Source organism: Dipodomys ordii, unplaced genomic scaffold (assembly GCF_000151885.1).
Source record: "Dipodomys ordii isolate 6190 unplaced genomic scaffold, Dord_2.0 Scaffold150, whole genome shotgun sequence".
Classification (NCBI taxonomy): Eukaryota; Metazoa; Chordata; class Mammalia; order Rodentia; family Heteromyidae; genus Dipodomys; species Dipodomys ordii.
Genome location: NW_012267366.1, coordinates 4,099,400 through 4,126,516, shown reverse-complemented (window position 1 = coordinate 4,126,516; position 27,117 = coordinate 4,099,400). Strand labels below are relative to the sequence as shown.

The following is a 27,117-nucleotide window of genomic DNA, read 5'->3' as shown; positions in this document are numbered from 1 at the left end:
GAGACTCGCGCTAGCGGTCGCTAAAGCTACCTCCCGCACTGAAGGGTGGGGTTGATTGAGTGCCGTTCTCGCACGTGACCCAAATTCCTCTTTCTCATTGGCTGTCTCGGGGGTGCGGCGTTCGGGCGCGGACGCTCGGGATTGGTGCTTTAAAGCAGCGGGGAGGGACTCTGGCTACAGCCGCGGGAGGTCCGGACACTGGCGGCCATGGGACTTGCCGGTAAGTCTTCCTTTGGCCTCTTCTTTCCGGCAGTCTTGGCCCTTGAGGGACGGGTTTGTGGAGTTCCACTAGGACCCTGGAAGGCTATGGGTGTGTGAATATGGCCCGGCTTGAGGACCGGAAGTCGGGTTGGAGCGTCTCGGTAGTCGAGTGCGGCCGGAGCCGGTTCGTTGGCTGAAGTTAGTGAAGCGAGGGACTAGGGCCTCTGGGACCCCGGGCTCCCAACTGCGGTCGACTTTTCGACCTTATTCGTTCTCCCTTTGGGCGTGGGCCAGACCTTGCCTATCCCAGATAGGGTCGCTGACTGACCAGGGTTTGCTTCCTCTCCCTGGCCCTAAGCGCTCTCCAGCTACCTCTGTGCGGGTGAAGCCCTGACCGCCTAGGGATTGGGTATGCTGGTGGTCTTGACGCTCAGCCCCAGTGCTTGCTTCCTGTGGTTCCTTCCCGAGGTTCCTTGACAGCCTCTACTCCTATAATGACTGCTTGGAACTCTTGGGCCGTGACTGAGAATTTTAAGACTTTTTTTTTCTGACACTTAGCCACGTGAAGTGGCAGGGTGGAGTTCTAGGACAGAAAATTCGTTCAACTTGGCTGCTTTCCCATTAGTAAAGTGCACAAGAGATTCACTAGGTCTCTTAAGACTATCTTCAGTTTTAAAGTTTAAACTTAGGTGATTTTGCTGTAGATTGGGTGATTTTGCTGTAGATTGGAACTGTTAGCAATGATAACAGGATGGTTGGCAGGCTTGTCGCAGCATTAGAAGTTAATGACAAATTTTTTTCAATAATCACGTTTGATTCATTACTTTCTATTTTTTGTTATCTTTTATCTGTTAAAACTAAATAAAAACTGGTCACTGGAAGCTCACACCTGTATTCTTAGCTACTCAGGAGACTGAGATCTGAGCCAGCTGGGACAGGAAAGTCTGGGAGTTTTCTATCTGTGAGACTCCTATTTCCAATTAACTATCAAAAAAGCTGGAAGTGGAGCTGTGGTTCAAGTTGTTGAGCACGATTCTTGAGCAAAAAAGCTAAGGGACAGTGCCTAGGTCCTGAGTTCAGGCTCCAGGACCGGTACAAAAACAAACAAACACAACCTAACTAAATAGAATTGGAAATGTAAGTGAAAAACCACTGCAAGACAATGTTAAGCAACTTAAAAATGCAAACTTCAGTTATCTCAATATTCAGTACATTTGAATCAATAAACATTTATGGTGTATTTTTGACTACCTGAAATGTAGATGAAATTGTTAGATTTGATAGTTAATATTGTGCACACACAGTTAATTTGTATTTTCTGAATTTTCAGGTGCAATTTGAAACTAAGAGCTTAAGGATGGCTTCTCATTGTATAGTTAAGTTTCTCCAAAAGCCTCTTTAGTGAAAAGTCTTGAGTGTGGAATGAGGATTTCACATTGGTGGGACTTCATTGGACCTATTAGATAAGCATTTCTCATTTGAGATGTAGGAAATGGCCCCAAATCTAGCCCATCTTGAGTTTAGGCTTCATTTTCTAACTCTTCATTGAAAGGAGGAACATTCCTGGGGAAAAGACCTACTTAATTACAAGAAAGGTTAAGAAAAAAGTGAAAGGAGTGGATGGAATGTCACTGTCCTTAAATAAGGAAGGAGTAAAAGCTCTGTGTGACACTTGAAATCAAGTTGTTCGCCAAGACAGTAGCTCCAGGTATAGTTTAGTGTAAACCATAAAGCTAATGCTATCAGAACTGGTGTGGGTGTGGGTATGCATTGGTTTTCTTGATCACAGCCAGTACTTTTACTTGAGCCATGCCTCTAGTCTGGCTTTTTGCCAGTTAATTGAAAATAGAGTCTGTCAGACTTTTCTACCCTGGCTGGCTTTGAACTACAATCCTCTGCTCTCATCCTCCTCCTCAATAGCTTGGATTACTTGTGTGAGCCACCAGCACCCCAGCTAGAAGAAAATTATTAGATTAATTGAATCAGTGGTTAACTCTAGAGCAGGAATCAACGAACTTTCTGTAAAGGGCCAGATGGCAAATATTTTATTCTCTGTGGATCATGTGGTCTCTGTGGAAGCCAATGTAGCACAAAAGTAGGCATTCACACAAATGAATGAATGGGCAAGCCTGTGCTCCTAAAGTATATTACAAAACTAGGTAGTGGACCAGTATAATTACATTCAAATTCTAGCCTGTTTGAGTTATCTCTTTCTATATGATAAAATTCTCCCTAACGGTGGTATAAAATAGTAGCCATTGTACTATTTTTCATTATCCTGGACTCTTTTAGGTGACAGTGATTGTGCTAGTCTTGCTAGTGGTGCCTAAGGAGGCTGCATTTAGCTAGTAGTTTGCTTAGAGACTGGATTCAGGTAAGAATATGGGGATGGCTGGGCCTCTGGATCTCTCCATGTTATCTGAGTAATCTACCTTCTACAGTGTCTCTGTCTTCTAGCATATTAGCTAGATTTGTTTAGGGTCGCCCAAGGCCAAAGATTTGCACATTATTTCTACTATATTCTTTGGGTTATTCCAGGTCCTAATGTAAAGTGGAGTCCCAGCTGTGGCAGCCCACAGCTGTAATCCCAGAACTCAAAAGACAAGCAGGAGAATGCTAACCTTTGCTACATAGCTAGACCTTGTCTTAAAAAAAAAAAAAGGAGGGGAGGAGCCCGGCACTGGTGGCTCAAGCCTATAATCCTAGCTACTCAGCAGGCTGAGATCTGAGGATCATGGTTCAAAGCCAGTCCAGGAGGGAAAGTCTGTGAGACTCTTATCTCCAATAAAACCACCAGAAAACTGGAAGTGGCACTGTGGCTCAAGTGTTAGGGTGCTAACCTTGAGCTGAAGAGCTCAGGGACAGCAATCAAGCCCAGTGTTCAAGCCCCATGGCCGACAAAAGAAAAAAAGGAGGGGGAGATTTTAAAATGCAAGGGCCAGGAGTGATCACTAACAAAACAAACAAGTCTTTCTCACATTCTTAAGTGTATTCCAGAAAAAATTTGCCGGACGCTAGTGGCTCATGACTGTAATCCTAGCTATTCAGGAGGCTGAGAACTGAGGATTGCGGTTCAAAGCCAGCCTGGGCAGGAAAGTCCAAGAGACTCTTATCTCCAATTAACCACCAGAAAACCAGAAGTGGGTCTAGGGCTCAAAGTGGTAGAGCACTAGCCTTGAGCTAAAATGCTCAGGGACAGCGCCCAGGCCCAGAGTTCAAGCCCCACAACTGTTAAAAAAAGAAAAAAAAATTTAACACACACTGATATATAGTGAATATTTAATAAAGTGACAATAGTATAGGGGAAATATGCACATATATATACTGTAGTAAACATTAAAACTTATTTGTATTAGTACTTTTAGAGCTAAATTAAGCCATTATAAAATCTAGTTTTGTTGTGTGATATGTGATAAATGTCAAACAAGTGAATTCATTATATGCTTGTTTTTTATTTCTCGGGAAAAGCCAACAAATTTACTTTAACACTGAATATTATTTTTTTGTATGTGTGCTGTTACTGGGCTTGAACTCAGGGTATCATGCTCTTACTTGGCTTTTATACTCAAGGCTGATGTTCTACCAGTTGAGCCACACCTTCACTTGCAGGTTTGCTGGTTAACTGGAGGTAAGTCTCCTGGGTTTGTATGTCTGGGCTGGCTTCAAACCGGGATCCTTAGATTTCAGCCTTCTGAGTAGCTTTTGTTAGAGCTGTGAACCACTAGTGCCTGGCTAAAACTTTTTAAGTGGCAGCTGGGCTATACCTATTTTTATAAGTGGCAAGCAAAGACTTTAATAGAAAGAAAGAGAAATAAATTACACCCTTATGGCAAATGGTGGGCTCCAGGTAGATGACTAAAGAGAAAAATCCGTGGTTAAAAGTTTGTTGTCTAAGCCAGGTGCCGGTGGCTCACACCTGTAATCCTAGCTACTCAGGAGGCTGAGATCTGAGAATCGTGGTTCAAAAGCAGTCAGGGCAGGAAAGTCTGTGAGCCTCTTATCTCCAATTAACCACCAGAAAACCAGAAGTGGTGCTGTGGCTCAAGTGGTAGACCACTGGCCTTGAGCTGAAGAGCTCAGGGATAGCGCCCAGGCCCAGATTTCAAGCCCCATAACTGACAAAAAAAATGTTTTCTAGGATTTGGAGTGCTGTCACGGTAATGACAGAGGGGTTATCTTAGGGAAGTGAGAGATCATGACTTGGCAGAGTTTTGAGAAGGGATCTGCGCATGTGACAAGGTTGCCATCCGGTGCTGTTCAGTGATATGTATGAGATGCAGTGCATATGCATTAAGTCTTAAGGAGTTTGTTGGGCAGGATCTGGACTTTGGAATGTGCTGTTTCTCTGGAGCTAAGATCTTGTTTTTCTGTCTTTCAGGTAACAGAGGACACATTTCTTAATTGGCTTGCTCTAAGAACTGATGCCTACACCATCTCAGCATGGCCTTTAGAGAAGAAGGTGGACATGACCTGCCTCACTCATCCACACCCCCCACACTTAGCCCCGAAAGCCTTTCCTCCCATAGTACCCGTAAACATAGTATATGCATGGTGTCTGACTTTTTTTACCCAAATATGGGAGGCGTGGAAAGCCACATTTACCAGCTCTCTCAGTGCCTAATTGAAAGAGGGCACAAGGTCATAATTGTTACACATGCTTATGGAGATCGCAAAGGCATTCGTTACCTCACTAATGGCCTCAAAGTTTATTACTTGCCTCTGAAAGTCATGTACAACCAATCTACAGCCACGACCCTCTTTCACAGTCTGCCATTGCTCAGGTACATTTTTGTTCGGGAGAGAATTACAATAATCCATTCCCATAGTTCTTTTTCTGCCATGGCCCACGATGCTCTCTTCCACGCCAAGACAATGGGGCTACAGACAGTCTTTACAGATCATTCCCTTTTTGGATTTGCTGATGTCAGCTCGGTGCTTACAAACAAGCTTCTAACTGTGTCTCTTTGTGACACAAACCACATCATCTGTGTCTCTTACACTAGTAAGGAAAATACTGTACTAAGAGCAGCACTGAATCCTGAAATCGTGTCCGTCATTCCTAATGCTGTAGATCCTACTGACTTCACTCCAGACCCATTTAGGAGGCATAGTAGTGTAATAACTATTGTTGTTGTCAGCAGACTTGTTTACAGAAAAGGTAATGAAACAATAGCTATATTTGCATTATAGACTCTCTTTTTTCCTTGTAGAAAAAGCTGTTGAATACTTGCATACAATGATTTTGTTTTATGATTTTATAATTGCTTCTACCTTAATTATAGCAAAGAAAGGTCAAATTTCTCCTACATCCAAGGAGAGGAATTTTTAGAACGATGATGAATGCTGCCCCACGACCTTTGGTGTTTTGATGGTTACTAAGAAAGTAAAAGCAATACCCTGATACTATTGATAAGAATTTTAGGAAAACTAAAACAACCTGGCACGTGTGGTAAGAAGTAAAAGACAGGGCCTTTTCTTTCTGATTGCAAAAATAATGTGTTTTAATTGGAAATGTTTTTAAGACGAAGCAAAGCACAAAAATGAATAAGAAAAGCAGCTGTTGATGAATGTTTTTATTTTATAACTTTTGCATCTATCTAATATATGTTTATATTACACATAGTATTCAAACCAGTGGACTTTTTGTGTGCACTATTGTTTAATAGTGTGCTTGTTTCATTAAATTGTGTATAAGACGTTACTCATATAATGGCAGCTAAGTGGTGAAGGAAAGAGGATTAGGTGGCCCTGGTTAGAGCCTGATTGTCCCATTGAGTGGTCAAAGACAAGTTACTCAACTCTGTATCTCAAGTTTTTCATTTGCTTTAATTTAGGCAACACTGGGAACTTCCTGAAGGGTCAGTGATGGTTCCCATAAAGTACATCACATTGGTTGTACTCAAAAAGTTCTTGTCATTAATCCTGAGAATAGTTTTAGTACCTCTGCAGCATTAATGAACACTATGAGAATGGTGTGCAACACCATAAAGTTTGTGTTTAACAGTCTTTCTTTAAAACATACTAGCACTCTTCCAGATGCTATTTGGAACAATAGCATCTGAAAGTTGGATGCTAGCCACATCGCTTCTGTCTCATACAATAAGGAAAATACTAAGAGCAGCACTGCATTCCATCATTCCTAATGCTGTAGATCCTACCGACTTTTCCCAGACCCATTTAGGAAGCATAATAGTATTATAACTATTATTAGTATTAAAAATACATAATCTTAAATATTTGAACTTACCATTCAAGTGTTCTTACTAACACACACTGAATTATCAGTAATTTGATGTAGAGCTTTGGGCTTTGAGTTCTGGTTTCATTGATTTTGACTATATCATCTTGCACAATTGCCATCACCAAACTTAATGCTTTGTCCCTTTGGGTTTCTTTTAAATGAGAGGAAATCCTAAGGTGGTCAACAATGTACTGGAGTTTTTAATTTGCTTTCATTTGTACTCAGGGCTCCCCTTGTGTGAAGAACTTTTTTCTGCGACCTTATTGGAGTTGGCAGCTTTTGTAAAAACTCGTGCTATCAGTTTATGTGAGTTTTTAAAGTTAATCTTAGTTCAGTGACAAGTAAAACTGGCATCTAAGGCTTCTGAACAGTTGCCTCTAACTCTTGGTTATTGTGAAGTTCATTGGTATGCCATTGAGGCTATTCTCAGTATATAGTTCACTTTTGGAAACGTTGGCCCAACAGTTCATTTAAGTGAAGAAGGTTGGTAGATTGTACTGTATTTGCTGGAGTGAAAGCAGTGGTATGTTTCTATTCTTTAATCAAAAGAAGCTAATGGACTGTTTTTCTTTTTTTTCTGAATCCCTCTTTGGATATTGGTGATATGTTTGTTGTAGCTTAGAAATTTTGCCTAATCTATTTTTGTCAAGTAGGTTACTTTTTGTTTGGTGCTTGTGCTAGGGCTTGAACTCAGGGCCTAGGCACTCTCCCTTATCCTTTTCCTTCAAGGATGGTGCTCTACTACTTGAACCACTTTCCTGCCTGGATTAGCATCAAGCTATGTTTCTCAAATCTCAGCCTTCTGAGTAGCTAGGATTAAAGACATGAACTGCCTGTGCCTGGTTTTGCTTAGTTTTATGAGGTAAGAATGTGCTTGCAGTGATCAAGGGTAAACATTTACCGCTCATACAAATGCTGAACTGTTCAGTTTACTAATGTGATGCTTTAACTAGCTGGGCTAAGCACCAATGGAATGAAGGTATGGCCTTTTTCTGCTCTCAATTCAAAAACTCCGCAAATACCTATTAAATCTTCTCTGAATGCCAGGTACCTTACAGAATAACCAGGTTTCAAAAAGACCCATTGGAGTGGAGTAAGTAAGAGAGAATTAACCAAATTCTCCTAGTTGAGTTTTCCTGGTTGGCTTCTATGTCCTCTCTCAGTCAGGGTTTCCTGGTATTTTGTGTATGTGCAGGCACATCCTGCTTCTTGATAATAGTGGTGATGACAACTTAACGTTTGTATTCTGCAGTTAGTAGAACTTATGCATGCTATAGTACCAGTTCCACCTTCCAGCCCACTAGAAAAGGGGGAACAAGAAAGAAGGAGGAAAGGAAGAAAAAGAAATAGATGCAAATAATTGTAAGCAACCATCCAGTTTATCTGGAAATTCAATTGATTTCTAATAGACTCGAAACAAAGATAGCTAAGGTTTTAAGAAGCCCTCATAATTTAGAAAAGCTAAATGTGAATTTATTTCTAGTATTTGCAATCATTTTGAAAATGCCAGCAGAGTTTGAGTAATGAATTCTACTTTGAATTATTTAATGAAAATGATCTTATATGTATCATTCTTCTACCATCTGTTTTAGAAAGAATCAATCTACCAATTTGGGGAAAGAGTGATGTAAGAAATGCAATTTAAGTGTGTGTATACTTGTTAAAAAATTAATCGTAGTTCTGGCTGAATTATTTTGTTTACTTTTGAATGTATATGATTTATAATGTTGATGAACTAAATTCTCAGAGTATCAATATTGCTGTTGCTTTGGATAGTCACTTTTTCAAATTGGAAGGGTGTGATTTATCTTCTTTATATTTCTTGAGGTCGCATTTACAAATTATAAGAAAAATCATTTCAATTTTTTTTAGAGGAACCAGTATTCATCCTTTTATCCTAGGGATGATAGTGAGCTGACAGTTGAGTTCCTGCTGCTCTGAGTTATTCCCATTCTGGGGAAATGGGCGAATGCTGGTTTGAATCACTATTTAAATTATGCTAATACTGTAGTATTCATTGCAAAATTTTCTGTACAAACTGTATTTTGAACAAAGTAGAGGCAGCAGTTAGACTTTGTTGCATAGCCCTTTCCTATGGTAGGAAATAGAATTATAGACTAATAGAAATTTTATAGCAGAGAAAAACTTTGGACTTTAGGTACATAGGTCTTTGCATTTAGTAGATCCAGGTGACTTTACCAAGATTAAAGGGTTCACTGGTTAATAAAACAGAACAAAAAAAGCTTAGGACAACACCTAGATTTGTAGTGAGACACTGTGTACTTTGGAGAAAACCAGTGAAACCTTAGACCTCTTTAGGTATCTGTTCTAGAAATAGGTGATGTGTACAAGTGAATAACTTAAAAACAAGTATGTTGAAAGAGAATTGTTTGGGTACGTGGAAGATACCTAATACTTGACAATGCATATCAAGTTTGTATCTTCAAAAACTGTAATTCAAACTGGTGGCCCATGGCTGTTATCTTAGCACTTTGAGGCCAGCTTGGGCTGTATAGTAAAATTCTGTCTCAAAAAAAGTTGCAGCTGTTAAGGGTCACTGGCATTTTGTAGATGATTCTACTCTTCCAGGAAAAGTTTTAAGAGATGATTTGTCTGCTTAAAAGAGGGCAGAACTGATGACGCTGATTCTTTTTTAAACAAGTGAGTGCATTTTTCTTAATTCTGATATTTTTTTAAAAGTTTAAATATTAATATTGCTAACATTCAGCTTTATGTTTTTAGGGACCGATTTGCTTAGTGGCATAATACCTGAACTCTGTCAGAAATATCCAGATTTAAATTTCATAATTGGAGGAGAGGGACCAAAGAGAATCATTCTGGAAGAAGTACGGGAAAGATACCAGCTGCATGACAGGTATCAGTGGCTTACATACTATCAGAGGTGAAAAGATAGCAGTTGTCTATAGTTAGTTTTACTTCATGTTTTGCCTTAGGTATGTTGTTTCTCCTTCACGTAAGGGAGATGAAAATAGAATTCAGGTGAGAACACTTAAAAGAATTCACATTTTTTTCCATTATCCCAGCATTTATTTGACTTTGGGGAACAGTTAGAGGAAGAACGGTGAAAGGCACTAAACAACCTACCCATTTAATTAAAAAAGTTTACGAACTTCATGCCATATAGAGTTGTGATTTAAATAGCATGCACATATCTATAAATTTCTGTATGCTACATGTTTGGACAGGTCTTCATAATTTAGATAACACTTGAAGGTGTGAAGTGTCAATTTTAAAAGGCCCATTTTCCTGTTCAGAAATGATACTTTAACATTAATCATGAAAGTATATTAATATTTTCATTAACTGCAGATTAGTTTTGGAGAAGGTGAAATCTGGCATATGTAACAAAAGTTAGACCTATGTGGCCAGTCTACTGGCTCATGCTTGTAATCCTAGCCACTCAGAATGCTGAGATCTGAGGATCTCCGATTGAAGCCAGCTTAGGCAGAAATATTTGTGAGACTCTTATTGCCAATTACACAGCAAAAGCCAGAAGTAGAACTATGGCTCAGGTGCTAGGGCACCAGCCTTGAGCAAAAAGCTAAGGGATAGTGCCCAGGCCCTGGCTTCAAGCCCCAGTACCAGTACATTCACACAAAATGAAGAAATAATTGTATATATTTTAATTCTCTTATAATAATGTCTGATGCTAATCTTTTCAGGTGGAATATGTTGGGCATCAGTAAAAGCTTAGGATAATATAAATAGGAAATTGGATTTGGAAATTAAATGTCTTTTGTAGAATGATTTTTCACATCTTTCCTTGCCTCTCATTTGAAAAAAAAAACAGGGTACGTCTTTTGGGAGCTTTAGAGCACAAGGATGTTAGAAACGTCTTAGTTCAAGGACACATTTTTCTTAATACCTCCCTTACTGAAGCATTCTGCATGGCGATTGTGGAAGCAGCCAGTTGTGGTTTACAGGTAAAAAGGGCTTACATGGTTGGGGTTCTGTATTTGAATTTTGAAATAAAATCGTGACACCCACACTAATTTTTAAACTTGGTCTCATTGATTTCCTTGAGGTATGATTATGGTGGATCATGTGTTCATTTGTTTGTTGGTTTTTTTCTTTTGAAGGTCGTAAGTACCAAGGTTGGTGGAATTCCTGAGGTGCTCCCAGAAAATCTTATTATTTTATGTGAGCCTTCAGTCAAATCTCTGTGTGAAGGGTTGGAAAAAGCTATTTTCCAGCTGAAGTCAGGCACATTGCTGTCTCCAGAACAGATCCATAACATAGTGAAGACTTTCTACACCTGGAGGAATGTTGCAGAGAGAACGGAAAAAGTATGTGACATGCTGAGGAATGATTGTGTCTCAACTCCCATTTGATTTTTCACACACACATTGTTTTCTCTCCTCTAGAAGTTGGCTATTTCCTGTTACTCATGTTTACATAGTACTGGGAGGTTTTAAACTCAGTGCCTTATGCTTGCTAGACATGCATTCTACCACTTGAGTCATGCCCATCCCTTTTAGCTTTAGCTATTTTTCAGAAAGGATCTTGTACTTTTTGGTTCGTGTTAGTCTGGGACTGTGGTCCTCCTACCTGTGTGTCCTTTATACTGGGATTACAGGATTGAGCTACCAGGCCTGGCAGCCTTTGAATTTTGGATTTAGTTTATAAGTTTTCTTCCAAATAAAAAGAAATCAATCATGGATTACTTTTGGCACATATATTAGGCTAATGTTTCTAGTCAAACTCTTGTACATGACATCTTAAACTAGTAATACAGTCTAGTTCCCTCATTAAATTGGGTATTAGGAAGTTATAAAATTGTCTAGAAAGCATAGCATTTAGAGGCAAAACTGGTATTAAAATCTGCCCTTAAATTTTGTTGAGCCTGTTTATAATTCTAGAACATATAGGCCCATTAATAAATACGTGGAAGCTGGGCATTAGTGTTTCATGCCTGAAATCCTAGCTACTCAGGAGGCTAAGATCTTAGGATCCCAGGTTTGAAGCCATCCCAGGCAGGAAAGTCTGAGACATCTCCAATTAACCACTAGAAAACTGGAAGTGGCTCTGTGACTCAAAGAGCTAGAGTGCTCACCTTGAGCGAAAAAATGCAGGTATAGTGCCCAGGCCCTGTGTTCAAGACCCATGACTGATAACACATAAATAAATACATGGTATTGGTTATTGCAGTAACTTTATAACTTGTAAGTATTTAATTCAAGCTATTTGTCAAAACTCTGGAGGCACTTTTGCTAACTACCATGCCTTTCTGAGAAAAAAGTTTTTTTGCATCTTTGAGTTGAGTGAGACCAGGTTAGAATTCAAAATGTCTGTGAAAAAAGTATGAATGTGATCATAAATAAAAAGCAGTAATAGATGATTTTCAAAAGGACATGTACAGATAGAGATTTCCTGTACGGCAGGAAAGTGAGGTTGTAGAAAATGCTGCTTGATTTTGGCTTAGAGACCTCATTCTTTCTCCCTCATTCTCATCCTTTAGTTCCTTCTTTTCCAGCCTCATGCCTCTTGTCACTACATAACAAGCTGGATGAAAATAAGTCAGTTACTCTTAGTACATAGGAATCTTGAACAGAAAGACAGTCACATGGAGCCTGGAGAAGGCTGTAATTTAGAATAATGTATTATACTACCAGTCTATTCAGTGGAGGAATGAGTTTCTAGCCTGGAGTAGGAATCAAGTTAGAGCCGAGGAGAAAATTTCTCGTGTGTGTGTGTGTGTGTGTGTGTGTGTGTTTCTGGGTCTTTTTTTATTGTGAGAATGTGTGTGTGTGTGTGTGTTTCTGGGTCTTTTTTTTGTGTGTGTGGTAGGAATCAAGTTAGAGCCGAGGAGAAAATTTCTCGTGTGTGTGTGTGTGTGTGTGTGTGTGTGTGTTTCTGGGTCTTTTTTTATTGTGAGAATGTGTGTGTGTGTGTGTTTTTCTGGGTCTTTTTTTTGTGTGTGTGTGAGAATACCGTACAGAGGAGTTACAATTACATGGGCAAGACAACAAGTATATTTTTTTTGGGGGGGGGCTCCGGTCGTGGGGCCTGAACTCTGGGCCTGGGCACTGTCCCTCAGCTCTTCAGCTCAAGGCTAGCACTCTACCACTTAAGCCACAGTGCCACTTCTAGCTTTTTTCTTTTTGCTTATGTGGTGCTGAAGAATCGAACCCAGGGCCCCAGGCATGCAAGGCAAGCGCTCTACCACTGAGCCACCTTCCCAGCCCCAACGAGTACATTTTCTTTACTGTAGGCTTACTTATTAAAAAGTTCCAGTATACATGATGAACCTATATTTGAATTTAAGTTCAAAAGCTTCTTATCTAAAAATGAAGATACAATATTTCCATTAAAAAGGGGGATTTGGGGGGCAAATTATTATTTTTTTCTTGGTTGTGGGGCTTGAACTCAGGGCCTGGGCGCTGTCCCAGAGCCTCTGTGTGCTCAAGACTAGCACTCTACCACTTGAGCCACAGTGCCCCTTCAGGTTTTTGAGTGGTTAATTGGAGATAAGAGTCTCACGGGGACTTTTCTGTCCCAGCTGACTTCGAACTGCCATCCTCAGATCTGAGCCTTCAGAGTAGCTGGGATTATAGGTGTGAGCCTCTCCCAGCTGAGGCAAATTATTTTTAACTACAGTGTCTATAAGAGACTGACTATTAAGAAGTCTTTTAGTGTCTCTCCCCATATGCAATAAGTAGCTAAACTTTTCCTTTGGAATTTCGATTCTAGCACTGATTACCTGTGGGGATGCATGTCAGAATCAACTGGGTAGGCTCTTCAGTCTCTGTAAACGCCATCTTCCTATCTCCTTGTCTTTCCAACCACTCTTGAGACTCTGGTGTAACACTTGAGGAATAGAGGTCAAAATTGGATTATTATTGCCTTAAGTATTGGGCTGGACAGGGTTCTTTTGGTGATAATACCCTGGATTAAAAGTTAAGTAGGATTTTTATAGCCATTTCTTTTCTCTTAGTTGTGTTTAAAGCAATAGTTTAAAGTACTAGTAAAAAGTTTTTGATTTGATATTCTGGCAGTTTATAGTCTATATTTTGAAAACAGTAAATCCTCAATGGTAACAAATCATCACTTTCTGTTCATAGTAGTCCATTATTATATCTCTTAAAATGCACAGGTTAGTTGGAGTTGGTCTTAAACTCTAGGGCATTTTGGTCTTTTTCAACTCCTCTTAGTTTAATGTGTTACTTAGAAAATTGACAAACTTAAATTGGAGTTCATGCTGTAAGCATAATTCATCAGGCTCCACATGATCTTCAACATCATTCTGATTCACAATGTTTGTATCTTAAATAATATCTTCAGGGTAGAAGAACTAGATGAAAACATCCTGTACCTTTCAGAGGTCACTGATCTACAGAATTTGCAGTGCATGCTGAAACTTCCTTGAATTCAGAAGGAGATAGTCTATAAGCCTAACATGAGACTCAGCAGCACAAGTAATCTTCAAATACTATTAAAAAGAAACAACAGCAATGCTGGTCCATTTGATGTATTGTAAGCAAGTAGGATTAAAGACTTCTGTTTTTTAATATTTTAGAGTCTTGTGCTCAGCAGGTCACCTGCCAATTTTCAGCAGTAAGCTTGATTTTTTTGCCCAACATTTGACCTATATTGCCATGTTTGGGCATTCTCTCCTTTTTGTGTGTAATCTATGAAGTGTTTCTGTATAGTTTGAGCCTCCATGCTCAGTAGCATCTCCCCAGAAGCCAAATAGATTGTAGCCATCTTATTGTGCATGATTGTGGTGGTGACAGTTTTCTTTGCTCATTCAATCTATTTGGTTTTTTTTTTTTTGCCAGTCCTGGGTCTTGAACTCAGGGCCTGGGCACTGCCCCTGAACTTCTTTTGCTCAAGGCTAGCAGTCTACCACTTGAGCCACAGCACCACTTCTGGCTTTTTCTGTTTATGTGGTACTGAGGAATTGAACCCAGGGCTTCATGCATGCTAGGCAAGCACTCCACCACTAAGCCACATTCCCAGGCCCATTCAAGCCATTTGGAAAGGCCAGTTTTGCTCGAGCACCGCTGAAGTTAACTACTGAATTAAATATGACCCCTGTAATGGTGATCTGACAAGCCAATCAGACTTTGCTATTCTAGTACTTGGCTGTAATAGATGGAAATCTCTAAGGGGAGAAGAACTGTAGCTTATATAGCACACCAAGTAGCCCAGGGTTTTTTTTTCTTTTGCCCAGAATAAGGTATTGTGATAAGCATTGAGCTAAATGGCAGTGATTAGCATGGTTAAGTTCAATAAGGGTATCATTATTATAATGACAACAGCAAACATGAGTGAGTTCTGTCTGCATGTATTTCTCAGACACTTACGGACATTTGTCATAGGAGTGTGATGGCTCAGAGCACTCATGTTTGGCCTTTTCTCCTCCAGGTATATGAGAGGGTGGCAGGAGAAGCTGTGTTTCCAATGGACAAGCGACTGGGCAGGCTCATCACCCACTGCGGCCCAGTAACAGGCTACATTTTTGCATTGCTGGCTGTATTCAACTATCTCTTCCTCGTTGTCCTGAGATGGATAACTCCGGATTCTATCATTGATGTTGCAGTAAATGCCACTGGGCCAGGGGGAGCATGGACTCATCAGTTTCCTCTCAGTAAAAAAGGGAGTGAGAGAGAGAAGGAGTCTAAAACCAGGTAGAAGACAGCCTGGCTCTTACAATTGTACACATTTGTAATACTTCTATTAAGATGGTTGAAAATAACCTTGTTTTTGTTTGTTTGTTTATCCGTTTTACACTTAATTTTGTCAGTTATGCTACCTCTATATCACTCAATGTTTTATTTTGAGGAAAGATAAAACCATATGCAATTCCTGAGTGTTGAAACTCCTTGCACTTCTTTAGAATTTAGGAGAAACTAGTTAAGCCACTCAGGTATGACAAATTTCAGAGTACTGAAATCCCTCTAGCAGAGATGTTTTAACCTTCTATTTTGGGAGCTTTGGGTGCTGAAGGGCCAAACGTTTCTGGGCATTTTTTGGCCAGTTTTTTAATGTTCTACCATTAATTATAGACATTTACCAGATGTTTACAAGTTTTCTTTAGAGAGGTACAACAATTATGTGAACTACTTTTTAAAGTCATGTTCATATACATTAATTAGACATTTTGATTATGCTCCTAAACATTTATTGGGGCCACTCAGTAAGTGTTACATCCAACTGGTAGGTTTCTTGAGTAAGGTGGTGTGTTGGCAGTGTGTATTAAGCACCTGCTTTGTGTACTATGTTGAGCTAGTTAGTTCCTGCCATGAAGGACCAGGGATGCATTTGTTCTTTATTATTGGAATGGCTTACTTCATTGTAGTCACAGTTGACACGAAATGGTAAAATATCCAACATGCCAAAAATGTTCATGCTTGAAATGCCAGGAGTACTCCTTTGATCCTGTTGTTTCCTTTCTCCTAGGTAGAGCTTTTGTCTTTAGTGGTATTTCTGAAGAGAATTTTGTTTTGTAAATTTTAGGGACCGATATCACTGTTGATAGTGCAGGAAATTCCTGCACCTGTTTCAGTGCGTAATTTAGGCCTTTTAAACTGCCTTCGTGTTTTCTGAACAGAATGTACGAGGTGTGCCATCTCAAAACCAGCTGCTACCCCGTCCTTTTGATATCTGTCACTACCCTCCACTGTGGCCTAGCTGATGTCTGCTAAGTATTGTCAGTGTGCAAAAAAAAAAAAAAAAGGTGTTACTCTAGAATGCTTCATTTATAGTGAACTGAGTGTGAAAATGTTAGGAACACAGTCTCTGTGGGTGGATATTTGTTATGGTGTTTCCCCAGAGCCATGGGTTTTTGAACCCCAGGTTATCTACATGGTGTGTATTAGTAATCTTTTCAAATGTAGAATAATTTTTTGAGCAGAAGACTGTGAAGGCACCGGGAGGCACCCTTGGGTGCACTAGATTGATTCTGTCAGTATTATGATTCTCTACAAGATTTTTTCTAAACAGCAGCATTCACAAAGCTTTTGACTTTTTCAAAAGTATCTTAACATACCTATTCCCTGGTTGCCACTGATAGGAAAGAGATGCATTTGTGTTTTGTTTATATGAAAACACAATGCAATAGTGCAACTTTTAGGGATTCTTTTGCTGCAGAAAAATGGACTGATAAGAAACCATTCAGTCCCATTAGAATTTTTATGTATTGAGACTAACATTCAAATAGTGACATAAACAGTGCCAATATTCATGGTAGGGTGAGAAATGGTTAACATTTGGTTTTATTTATTCTATTTAGCAGTTTTTAGAAGCACACTGTTTATCTTCTCTCTTGTTAACTTTTTCCAAATTGTCATTTAATTCTTTAACAGTGTCATTTATTTAAGGTGAAAATTAATTGTGTTTGCATGTAAGATGTGTGATTTACACATTAAAATTATTTTTCTTAGAACAAATGGTGGAAGTCTTACAGAGATATTTTTCAGGCTTCCTGGATACCTTAGATGTAACTGTCAGTGTTGCACTGGTCAGTATGTGGAAACACATTGTTCTACCCTTGTACTTAATGTTTATTTAAGTGAACTGAACATTGATGAGGGGTTTATTAAAAATATATTGTATTTCTTTTGATGTTACAAACAGTTGTACATACACAAAATTGGTTTGTTGAAACTTGCTTCATGACCAGAAATAAAGACGAGAATGACATTTTGACAGTTTTTGAGTTGGTCTTGTTCTGTGGACAGAATATTACTTTCTAGTGAAAGGACATCCCCCTCCCTTTTCCCTTCATTTTTTTCAGTATAATTTAATGTGTTGCTTGATCTGTTAGTAAAATGCAAATATCCTTCAGATGAAAAGCCTTGGTCATTTTTTATTTCAAGAATATATATTTTGTAATTCAAGAAATAACCAAGTTTCATTAGATATTTATTTCCTGGTCCAAAGTAGTCCTTGTTTCTTATTGCAGCAGAGTTATCACATAAGACAGATGATTAATACATGATTATACTTTGTACCTTGCTAGATATTTTAAGAGAAATTGGATTTTGACTTTATTTTACAGATATACAGCTTTCTTAGTCCCTTGGTTAGCAACTATTATTCCTAGGTTTTGATTTCGTTTACACCAGAATTTATTTTTAACATAGGTCTGGCATGTGCTTTGTTTTGGCAAGGTATTTTTTGTGTGTGTGGGGCTTGAACTCTGGGCCTGGGCGCTGTCCCTGAGCTCTTCAGCTCAAGGCTAGTGCTCACCGCTTGAGCCACAGCACCACTTCCGGACTTCCGGTTTTCTAGTGGTTTATTGGAGATAAGAGTCTCACAGTCTTTCCTGCCTGGGCTAGCTTTGAACGGTGATCCTGAGATCTCAGCCTCCTGATTAGCTAGGATTACAGGCATGAGCCACCAGTGCCCTGCTGGTGTTTTTTTTTTTTTAATCTCTTGTAGTTCTGGGAGTTAACTCACTGCCTTGAGAGGCTAGACGGGCATTCTACCACTTGAGCTATGCCCCAATCTTTTTGTTTTTATTTGGCATTTGAGATAGGGCCTCACTAACTTTGCTTTGAATTCATAACCCTCCTGCCTCCACTTCCTTAGTAACTGGGATTATGGAGATGGTCACTTTTTGAGATATATTGAAGGGGCTCTGTCTCTTCATTTCCAAAAGAATGTTACTAAATGCCCAAAATACATACAGTTATGCAAATTAAAGCCTAATGTAGAATTTGATTTGTATTCTACGGTATTCTACAGTATTCTAGTCTTCATCATTTATATTAATCTGTGGCTCAGTAGGTTTAACTGGGAGAAAGAAGGGGATTTTTCCCCCTAGGAAGATCTCTCTGTATCTGGAACTGGATGAGTGTGGTATTGGTATTGAGTAGATACAGATCAGGGTTGCTGCTAAGCATTTTACAGTGTTGATACTTCCCTACAACAGAATTATCTGGCCCCAAATGTCAATAGTGCTGGATGACGAGAAGCTCAGGTACTATTGATTCTTTTATCTGTGAGAGATACTATTAGACAACTATGCTGATAACATCAGTAACCTTTCTCATGTCCATCTGAAATATAATGTTCAAACATAAAGATGGTATCTCATAAATACCCTTGCTACCCATCTAAAGCAACTTATTGGTATGTATAACATAGGATAGCCATATTTCAAATGAAAACTAAGACCAAAGAATGATTGAATAGTATAAAGCAATTTGTATCACTGATCAACAGGAGCTAATAGTCACCCTTTTACAGTATAATTGAAGAATGATAATAAAAAGGTAAGATATTTGCATTTATGTGTTTTCCTAAATTGGTGTTCTACTAGATAAGCCTGGTAAAGAAACTTTACATGCATGCACATACCTATAATCCCAGCTACTTAGGAGACTGAGACCCGAGGGTTGTGGTTCGAAGTCAGCCCCAGAAGACAAATCCTCAAGATTCCTATCTCCAAATAAGCTGGAACCAGAGGAGTGGCTCAAGTGCCAATCTTGAGCAAAAAGGCCAAGCGGTGGAGGCCTTGAGATCAAGATCCATTTCAGGCACAAAAAAAAGTAAAGGAAGGAAGGAAGGAAAAATGGAAGGAAGGGCTGGGTGCTTTTGGCTCAGGCCTGTAATCCTAGCTACTCAGGAGGCTGAGATCTGAGGATCACAGTTCAAAGCCAGGCCAGGCCGGAAAGTCTGTGAGACTCTTATCTCCAATAAACCACTCAGAAAACCAAAAGCTGCGCTGTGGCTCAAGTGGTAGAGCACTAGCCTTGAGCTGAAGAGCTCAGGGACAGTGCCCAGGCCCAGAGTGCAGGCCCTACCACCAACCAAAGGAAAAAAGACGAAGGAAGAGAGAAAGAAGATAAAGAGGAAAGAAACTTCATAGGTTATTATCTGTCCCTTGTGAGTAGAAACAGTCTTTATAGTGCTTCAATACTGTGAAATAGGCAGACTATCTCATGGCTCACACTATTTCCATGTGTCAGCCTTCTTTTAAAAATTATCTTTAAATAGTTGTACAAAGGGGGTTCACTTCAACATGTCAGTTAATGAGTAAAATGCATCATTCTCTCCTATTTCTCCCAACACCACCCACCCCCCTTAACCTGTCCCATTTTTACATATGTATATTTGAGTATTATAACTGCATTTGTCTACCCTTCCTCTCTCCATTTGTCTCTTCTTACACCCCCCCCCACACAACTCCTCAATCAGCCATCTTTTTTTGAATGTGTGCTGGTCCCGGGGCTTGAATGAGAGGCCTAGGTGCTTCTTCCCTGAGCTTCTTTTTGCAGAAGGCTAAGGCTCTACTTGTGAGCTGCAGCTCCACTCCCAGCTTTTTCTGAGTAGTTTGATTCGAGATAAGAGTTTCATGGACTTTCCTGCTTGAGCTGGCTTCAAACTTGGATCCTCAGATATCAGCCTCCTGAGTAGGATTACAGGCAGGATCTACTAGTGTCTGGCTTTCATTAGCCTTCTTAATAGTTGATAAAACAGTTTTTAGGTAGAGGTAGTCATTCCAGTTTGCCTGAGTGTAGAAGCTCCCATATTTTTGTATGAAATGTTAGGATTTGTTTAGTTTGCACTCACAATTTTCCTTTGGCCTACATTTCATTAAAATTTTCAAAGTTTAGAAAATTTAATATAGCCAAGAATGAAAGAAGAGACATCTACTGGTGAGGAAGAGTAAAGATTCATTAATTTCATTTATGTTGGCCCACTGGTAAGAGAATATTGTCCATCTAGGGGAAATATTGATTTATGGAATCTTTGGCTGTTTCATCCACTTCGTTATCACTCTGCTATGATCGAGGATAGCCCACATATTCCAGAGAGCCACCATCTTTACCGATGTTTGAAAATGAAAGCCAGTGATTGATTGGAAAGGATCCTAGCTGTGGGACCTTGTAATGGATGAAACTGTCACAGGAAGTCCTTCTAATACCTTCTGTGTCCCTCACCCTCTCACTTGGGAGGGGAATCAAGCCTTTTATTAGATACTGCCTAGAATAATACTTTATTTTGCCAGTCCTGGGGCTTGAAATATGGGTCTGGGCACTCTCCCAAGCTCCTTTTACTTAAGGCTAGCACTCTACCACATGAGCCACAGCACCACTTCTGGCTTTTTCTGCACTTAAGTGAAGATAAAAGTCTAATGGACTTTCTTGCCCTAGCTGGCTTCAAACCACAATCCTCACTCACATCTCAGCCTTCTATGGAGCTAGGATTACAGGCGTGAGCTACCAGTGACTGGATATTAAATAATATTTTTAACTGGTCATATTTTAGAATTGGGCTCAATCTTTCATAAGCCTCACAGTGAAGAGAGAATATATTTCCCACAATGAATTCTGGGTATAGTAAAACTTGTTTGTATGGATGCCAAAGGACTTGCTTTGTTCCTATGCGTTCAGAAATATGTTTCATTTTATTTTTCTAACCCTGCCTTTTAAAATATACCCAAAATAGGGGTTTCAGAAGTTTTTTTAAAAAAAGGTTAAGATGTGACCACAATTTGTTGATTAGTACTGAAATATAGTTTAGAACTACCGAGTGTTTCTAGCTAGAAGGAAAGGATAACATTGCAATGGTTGTCAACACTTTCAGCTGCCAAATCAGAGTTAGATTAGAACCTACAAACTGAGTTCTTGGTAACAGGAGCACTGAGTGTTGCGAGGTTTAAAATAGATGTCATATGATACCAATTATAACTCAGCGAAATTTTGCAGTCCTAAGGGCCTATACAGAGCATAAGCCAAAATGGAAGATGGTCCTGTTTTCTATGGCTTCAGAAACATTTTTATTACTATGTTTGCTACTTTTTTTTTCTTCAAGCTTTTAATTAAGGTTTTTTTGGCTCTCCTTACCCATTTCTATATCGTCAAAGGAAATAGAAAAGAAGCAGCTAGAATAGCAGAAGAGATCTATGGTGGAATTTCAGGTAAAAAAATACATGAATTTATTCCCAGTACTTAAAAAAACTTCCTAGATGATTCATATTAGCAGTGTTTTAAAAAGATAGACTTTATTTATACTTAGGTTTTGAATGGGTGATGTTGGCTACATCAGCTTGTGGAAGATTTTCAGCTTTACTTTTACAAGTTATTATTTAAGAAAAATAGTGGCTTTTGAAAGAGCATTATGAGAAACTTCATTTCTGTTGGCTAAAAGAATTAATTACATAACATTATTTTGCTTAGTCTTTTAGTCAAACTAACAAAAAAAAGAGCAGTCTAACAAGGTAGTGTTTCTCAGGATAAAGTAGTAAGTACCAAATGTGACATGATAGTTTTATCATTTGTAAATGATTGTCACTGTCAGAAAAAAAAAACTTTTACTAAACCTACTTGTACATGGCTCTGGCAAAGCATCACAAACCAAGTGAATAACCTTAGAAATGCCAAGTTTTGAGTAAAACATCTTAAAGTAGCATTTAGAGATTAGTCTGCATTTCTTTTAAGAACCAATACACCTTAATTGTGAGATGCTGCAAAAGTAAATGTGTCAGATACCCCTGTTGCTGCTGGAATTGTTGCTTTATATTTATTCATAAACAGTTAAGAATTTCCATATGTATTTTTAGTGTTTGTAGAGGTGCCAGGGTTACATCATTCCTTATTTAGTGTCTGTTTCAATTTACACCCAGGATTCTCTTTCAAAATAGACTTATGTTTTGTGATTCTAATACGCTAGACAACTCGGAAAACACTAGACATCAGCGGTCTTACCCAAGACGAAGCATCAAAATGCTCCCATTAACTGGGAAAAGTGAGAAGAATTTTGAAGTTTCTGGAAATATCAAATGGCCTGGACTGTGGAAAGAGATTTCTTTTGGGGATTACATTTGTCACACATTTCAGGGAGGTATGTTATTTTGATAGGAAAAAAAAAGAATGTTCTCTTTAATTTCAAGTTAATTTTTTTCTGGAAAGTTATTTTCTAACTTAACATGTAAGTTTGGGTGGTGATTTTCTACAATATTCACTACTAATTTTTGTGTTCTCATAGATGTATCACCCTCAAGGTTTAAATTAGGTCAAGTCCAACAAATGCAATATAAGCAGAGTGTACAAAGCTTTCCCCTATTGCTATTGTGTGTGATTCCTATCTTTGTGGACCTTAGTGAAGTTCACTCTTTTTGTAAGGATTTTTAAATTTGTATAATTAATTGTATAAGGGGAGATACTGTTGAAAAGGTTTTATAGTAATCAGGGCTCATGTAAGCCTGTTTTGAATTTAAATCTGGAGCTAGCATTCAAACATCTTAAATAGGTACATTTACTCTAACCCTCTCTCTTTACTTGGTTCATCTTCTGTGCTAATGCTCATTTATTCTGCAATTAATTGTGTTATAAGGTCAAGAACATGTTTCCAGTTATCATTAAAAAGAAGTAGAGGTGTTGGGTGCCGATGGATCACACCTGTAATCCTAGCTACTCAGGAGGCTGAGATCTGAGGATCATGGTTCAAAGCCAGCCCGGGCAGGAAAGTCTGTGAGACTCTTATCTCCTATAAACCACTAGAAAACCAGAAGTGCCTCTGTGGTTCAAGCAGTAGCATGCTTGCCTTTAGCTGAAGAGCTGAGGGACAGCACCCAGGCCCAGAGTTCAAGACCCACTACCGACAAAAAAAAAAAAAAGAAAAAAAGAAGCAGAGGTGACAGGCATACATGTTATTTTCTCAGTATAATTTCTTCCATTCATTCACACACAGACATGTGTATTTCCAATAGGTGATAGATAGTAATTCAGATTTTATCATTCTTTCTATAATAAGGTGGCAGTAAAATGCCACATTTGCATGGTTCTAATAGATTTTGGGGGGCATTGTTAGCAGTCAAGTACTATATATTTAAAGCTACATATATTAAAAATTAGAAACAAAAATTTGTGAAAGTGTTAGATGTCCATGAGAAGTTATCTTTGCTATTTATCGGTCAAACAAGTGTTGCTGGGAAAATATATGATGTTTAATTAGTAAGTCAGCCAATTGATTTACAAAAATCTCAGCTCAAGGTTAAATTTCTTCATTCTGGTAGTATAGTCCATTCCTGTAAACTGTTAGCAGCAATGTCAAAACAAGGACAGTAGAAACCTCAGCCAGGGCAAAGTTTAGTCTTTCTGCGGTCCTAGGCACTGTTGCTTTTAGAAGCTGGTGTCACATCCCTCCTTAAATGTCCTTAAATGGAGGGGGAGGGAGGCTGTAAAATTTCTTTAAAGTGTTTTCTTTGAATTTCATATATAGACTAATTATTTGCTATGGATTTACGGTTTAAACTAGTATATTTGTATATGATTCATCAATTGATTAAGCTGTGGTTAGCTGGGTTTAGATTTTGATCTTTCAAGCTTCTTTGTATGTTTTGTCAATAATATATATGTGTAATATAAATGTTTGAAGTATTATGTTTAGTTCTTGACATTCTGTCTAGCATCAGATGTATCAGTGAATCTCCCCTTCAGACCACAGTTATTTCTGCAAGTACAATCTTTCTCCAAAGAGGGATGTTATATGATTTTTTCAGCCTTTGCTAATTTATATGTCCTGTACCAAACTTGATCAAGAAGACTGATAAAAATAATATGTAGAAATAGCTGATTGAATCTTTTATTCATAACTCTTGGTTCAGATATATTTTAGAATTCATGAGTTTTGAACCTAAATGATTACCCAGCATGCAAACATAGTTATACTAAATAAAACTACAAATAAAAATAATAAAAAATTTAGAGATGAGTCCTGACCATATATTGATGCCAAAGCCAAATTACCTCAAATTACAGGTAAACTTGTTTTCTAGAATTTGGTGGGTTTTACAGTTGTAATGCTATTGTACCCCGTTTTTAAATTAAAAATATTTTAAGCTAAAAAATCAGTTCTATTTTTTCTTTTATTGAATAGCAAGGATTTATCTTAGTATAACAGAATAAAGCAAGGAGAAGTAGACAAGAGAAACATTTCCAGCTTCCCATACGGGAAATGGGAATCTGATCAGTTCTAAAAGTGTTGTACTAATCACTTAACCTTCCTTGTTTGAGATGGAAGGGGCTAGCCTTCATTTGACTGCTGTTCCTTTTTTGGACTTATCTTCCCAACTGCTTTTTCCTCTCCTATGTATTCCACTAGGATTTTCTTGCCTTTGTTCCAATTTTGCCCAAACATTACCTAGCCTTCTGCTCTTATTTAGTTCTGTTGCCTGCTGCCTCAAGCTTCTGCCTAACCATCCCATAAGTGTTTTCTTAACTCAGGTGAAGCTGGCCTTTGCTTATTAGAACACCTTGTTCTTGGCAGGGGTTCAGCTTCTCCACCTGTAACCATTAGCTCATCTCTACTGCCCTTAATGGGTTCAAAGGAGCCTTCTTTCTAATCTGGACATTGTGTCTAACACAGTTCAGTGACTGAGCTTTATCGCCTGACCAGAACTGGACATTCTAGAAAATAGTCATTATAAATTCAATTTATTGCAATATTTTAGATAACTCAGAAAATTTTATTACAACATGGTTTTTCTCCAAAGACTGTTGTTTTCTCCAAAATATCAATTATGCTATTGCTTTTATTTTGCTTCAAAATGAATTTATGGATTTTATTATCTTTCATAAGTACCAGGGACATATGGACATATGGATGTATTTTATCATATAATTTCAACACTTGAATAAAAAAAGATTGTTATGTGTGTATCAGCAATTGTAGTCAGGTGATCTTTTAGAAGAATAGGCCAGTAATCTCAAATTCTTATTGAAGTCAGACAAGGCAAAACTTGTTTAAAAATGTCAAAGGAATGATGGGTCTTTATCTTGAATGCTTGAAATGTAAACAACTGTATCCTGGCTGAAACTTTTTTTTTGCCAGTCCTGGGGCTTGAACTCAGGGCCTAGCCACTGTCCCTGGGCTTCCTTTTTTTTGCTCAAGGCTAACACTCTACCACTTGAGCCACAGCATCACTTCCAGCTTTATCTGTGTATGCGGTACTGAGGAACCAAACCCAGAGCTTCATGCATGCTAGGCAAACTTTACCACTAATCCACATTCCCAACCCTGAGACATTTTTAACTGAACTATATACTTACAAAAATCATCGTGAAATTATTATTAAAAGAAACTGGGAACTTGAGATATAAATTCCATTCTGAGAAAAATTCAAAGAGGGAAATAAAAAAGTACTCAAACACTTTTTGTGCACCTCCTCAGGAATAAGCAAACATATTTGAAAAATAAACTATCTTCCTAGTGTGTTTGCAGCCCTGTGACCCAGGAGGTCTGCTAAATAATTAAAAATAGATGGCCTTAGAAGAGGATGATTGGGTCCAGCTTAAGTACTCATTTATTTGGAGAGCTTAGTTGCATTATTTCCTGGGTATGGAAATGGAAAAATTCCCAACCTGCCAAATGACTTTTATCCTCTTATTTTTCACAATTAGCTCCAATTTACAAAAGGAGGATGATAAGAGTGAGATACTGTGTTGGGAACAAGATGAGACAAACTCTCACTGTGGCAGTTGCAAGAGAATGATTCTCTGTAAAAGCCCTTTCAGGGTCTTTGAAACAAGTGGTGGGAAATAATGGTACTGGAAAGGTTGCCTTTTCTCTGCGTATGTGCATGTATTCTGATACTGGGCTTGAACTCAGGGCTTAGGCTTTGGCCCTTAGTTTGCTCAAGACTGATGCTTTACCACTTGAGCCACAGCTCCAATTGTGGCTTTTGGTGATTAATGGGAGATACCAGTTTCACAGACTTTCCCACCAGAGTCGGCTTCAAGTTGATCTCAGCTCTCAGCCTTCTGAGTAGTTCAGGGATTATAGGCATTAGCCACCAGCTCTCAGCGTCAAAGGTTAGTTCTGAGAATGATTTTGTGGCCAGTTTGGATGCAACTGATTTATTTCACACTCTTTATAGAGAGAAGGTGGATGTCAGAAGATCCTAAGACAAGTAAATCCACCATGAGTATAGGCGGAATTTAGAAATCAACTCTTCTTGAAACCAGAGCAAGCTATTTTTTTTGAAGTCCCAAAAGTTGACTTTTCAGACCTTCTTCTGACACTAACCATGAGACCTCTTCTGGTGGAGCAAATTGGCTGTCATGCATTTTGAGGTGTTCTTATTTTTATAAAGCAAGACATTCTCTTTACCCATTAGGATGTAAGATAAATACAAGCTTAGAGATGGGCGACCTCAAATGAGGGAGTCCTGATATTTCAACCCCTAGATTTTGAGTATGTCAGTTACTGGGGTTTGAACTCAGGTGCCACTTGGGCTACAATTCCTCTTCTGGCTTTTTGCTGGTTAATAGAAAACATGAGTCTCTTGGATTTGACAGCACAGGCTGACTTTGAACCGTGATCCTCAGATCTCAGCCTCCTGAACAGCTAAGATTACAGGTGTGAGCCACCGGTGACTGGTTATTTCAACTCTTGAGTTAAGAGATCTGTTTAGGCAGATGACTTGCTGACTTGGCCTATAATACTACTCAACCATGGGGAAAGAGAGTTGGAAAGCAGAGACGTAGTCAGGAAACAGTTCATGACAGCCACCCTTCCCTGTTAGTAGGTCTTTCTTTTCTCTTATTTTCTTTCCTTCCTTCCTTCCTTCCTTCCTTCCTTCCTTTTCTTTCTTTCTTTCTTTCTTTCTTTTTCTTTCTTTCTTTCTTTCTTTCTTTCTTTCTTTCTTTCTTTCTTTCTTTCTTTCTTTCTCTCTTCCTTTCTTTCTCTCTTCCTTCCTT

At 38.7% G+C, this 27,117-nt stretch overlaps 1 protein-coding gene across 1 annotated transcript; it reads left to right on the top strand.

The window, feature by feature from the left end:
- Positions 1-166: 166 nt before the first annotated feature.
- On the top strand, positions 167-17,118 carry Piga (phosphatidylinositol glycan anchor biosynthesis, class A). Its single transcript, XM_013032164.1, has 6 exons — positions 167-220; positions 4,580-5,359; positions 9,185-9,317; positions 10,254-10,386; positions 10,543-10,749; positions 14,831-17,118. Exons 2-6 carry the CDS (start codon positions 4,642-4,644, stop codon positions 15,095-15,097), a joined length of 1,458 nt encoding a protein of 485 aa, XP_012887618.1. The 5' UTR covers positions 167-220; positions 4,580-4,641; the 3' UTR covers positions 15,098-17,118.
- The last annotated feature ends 9,999 nt before the right edge of the window (positions 17,119-27,117 follow it).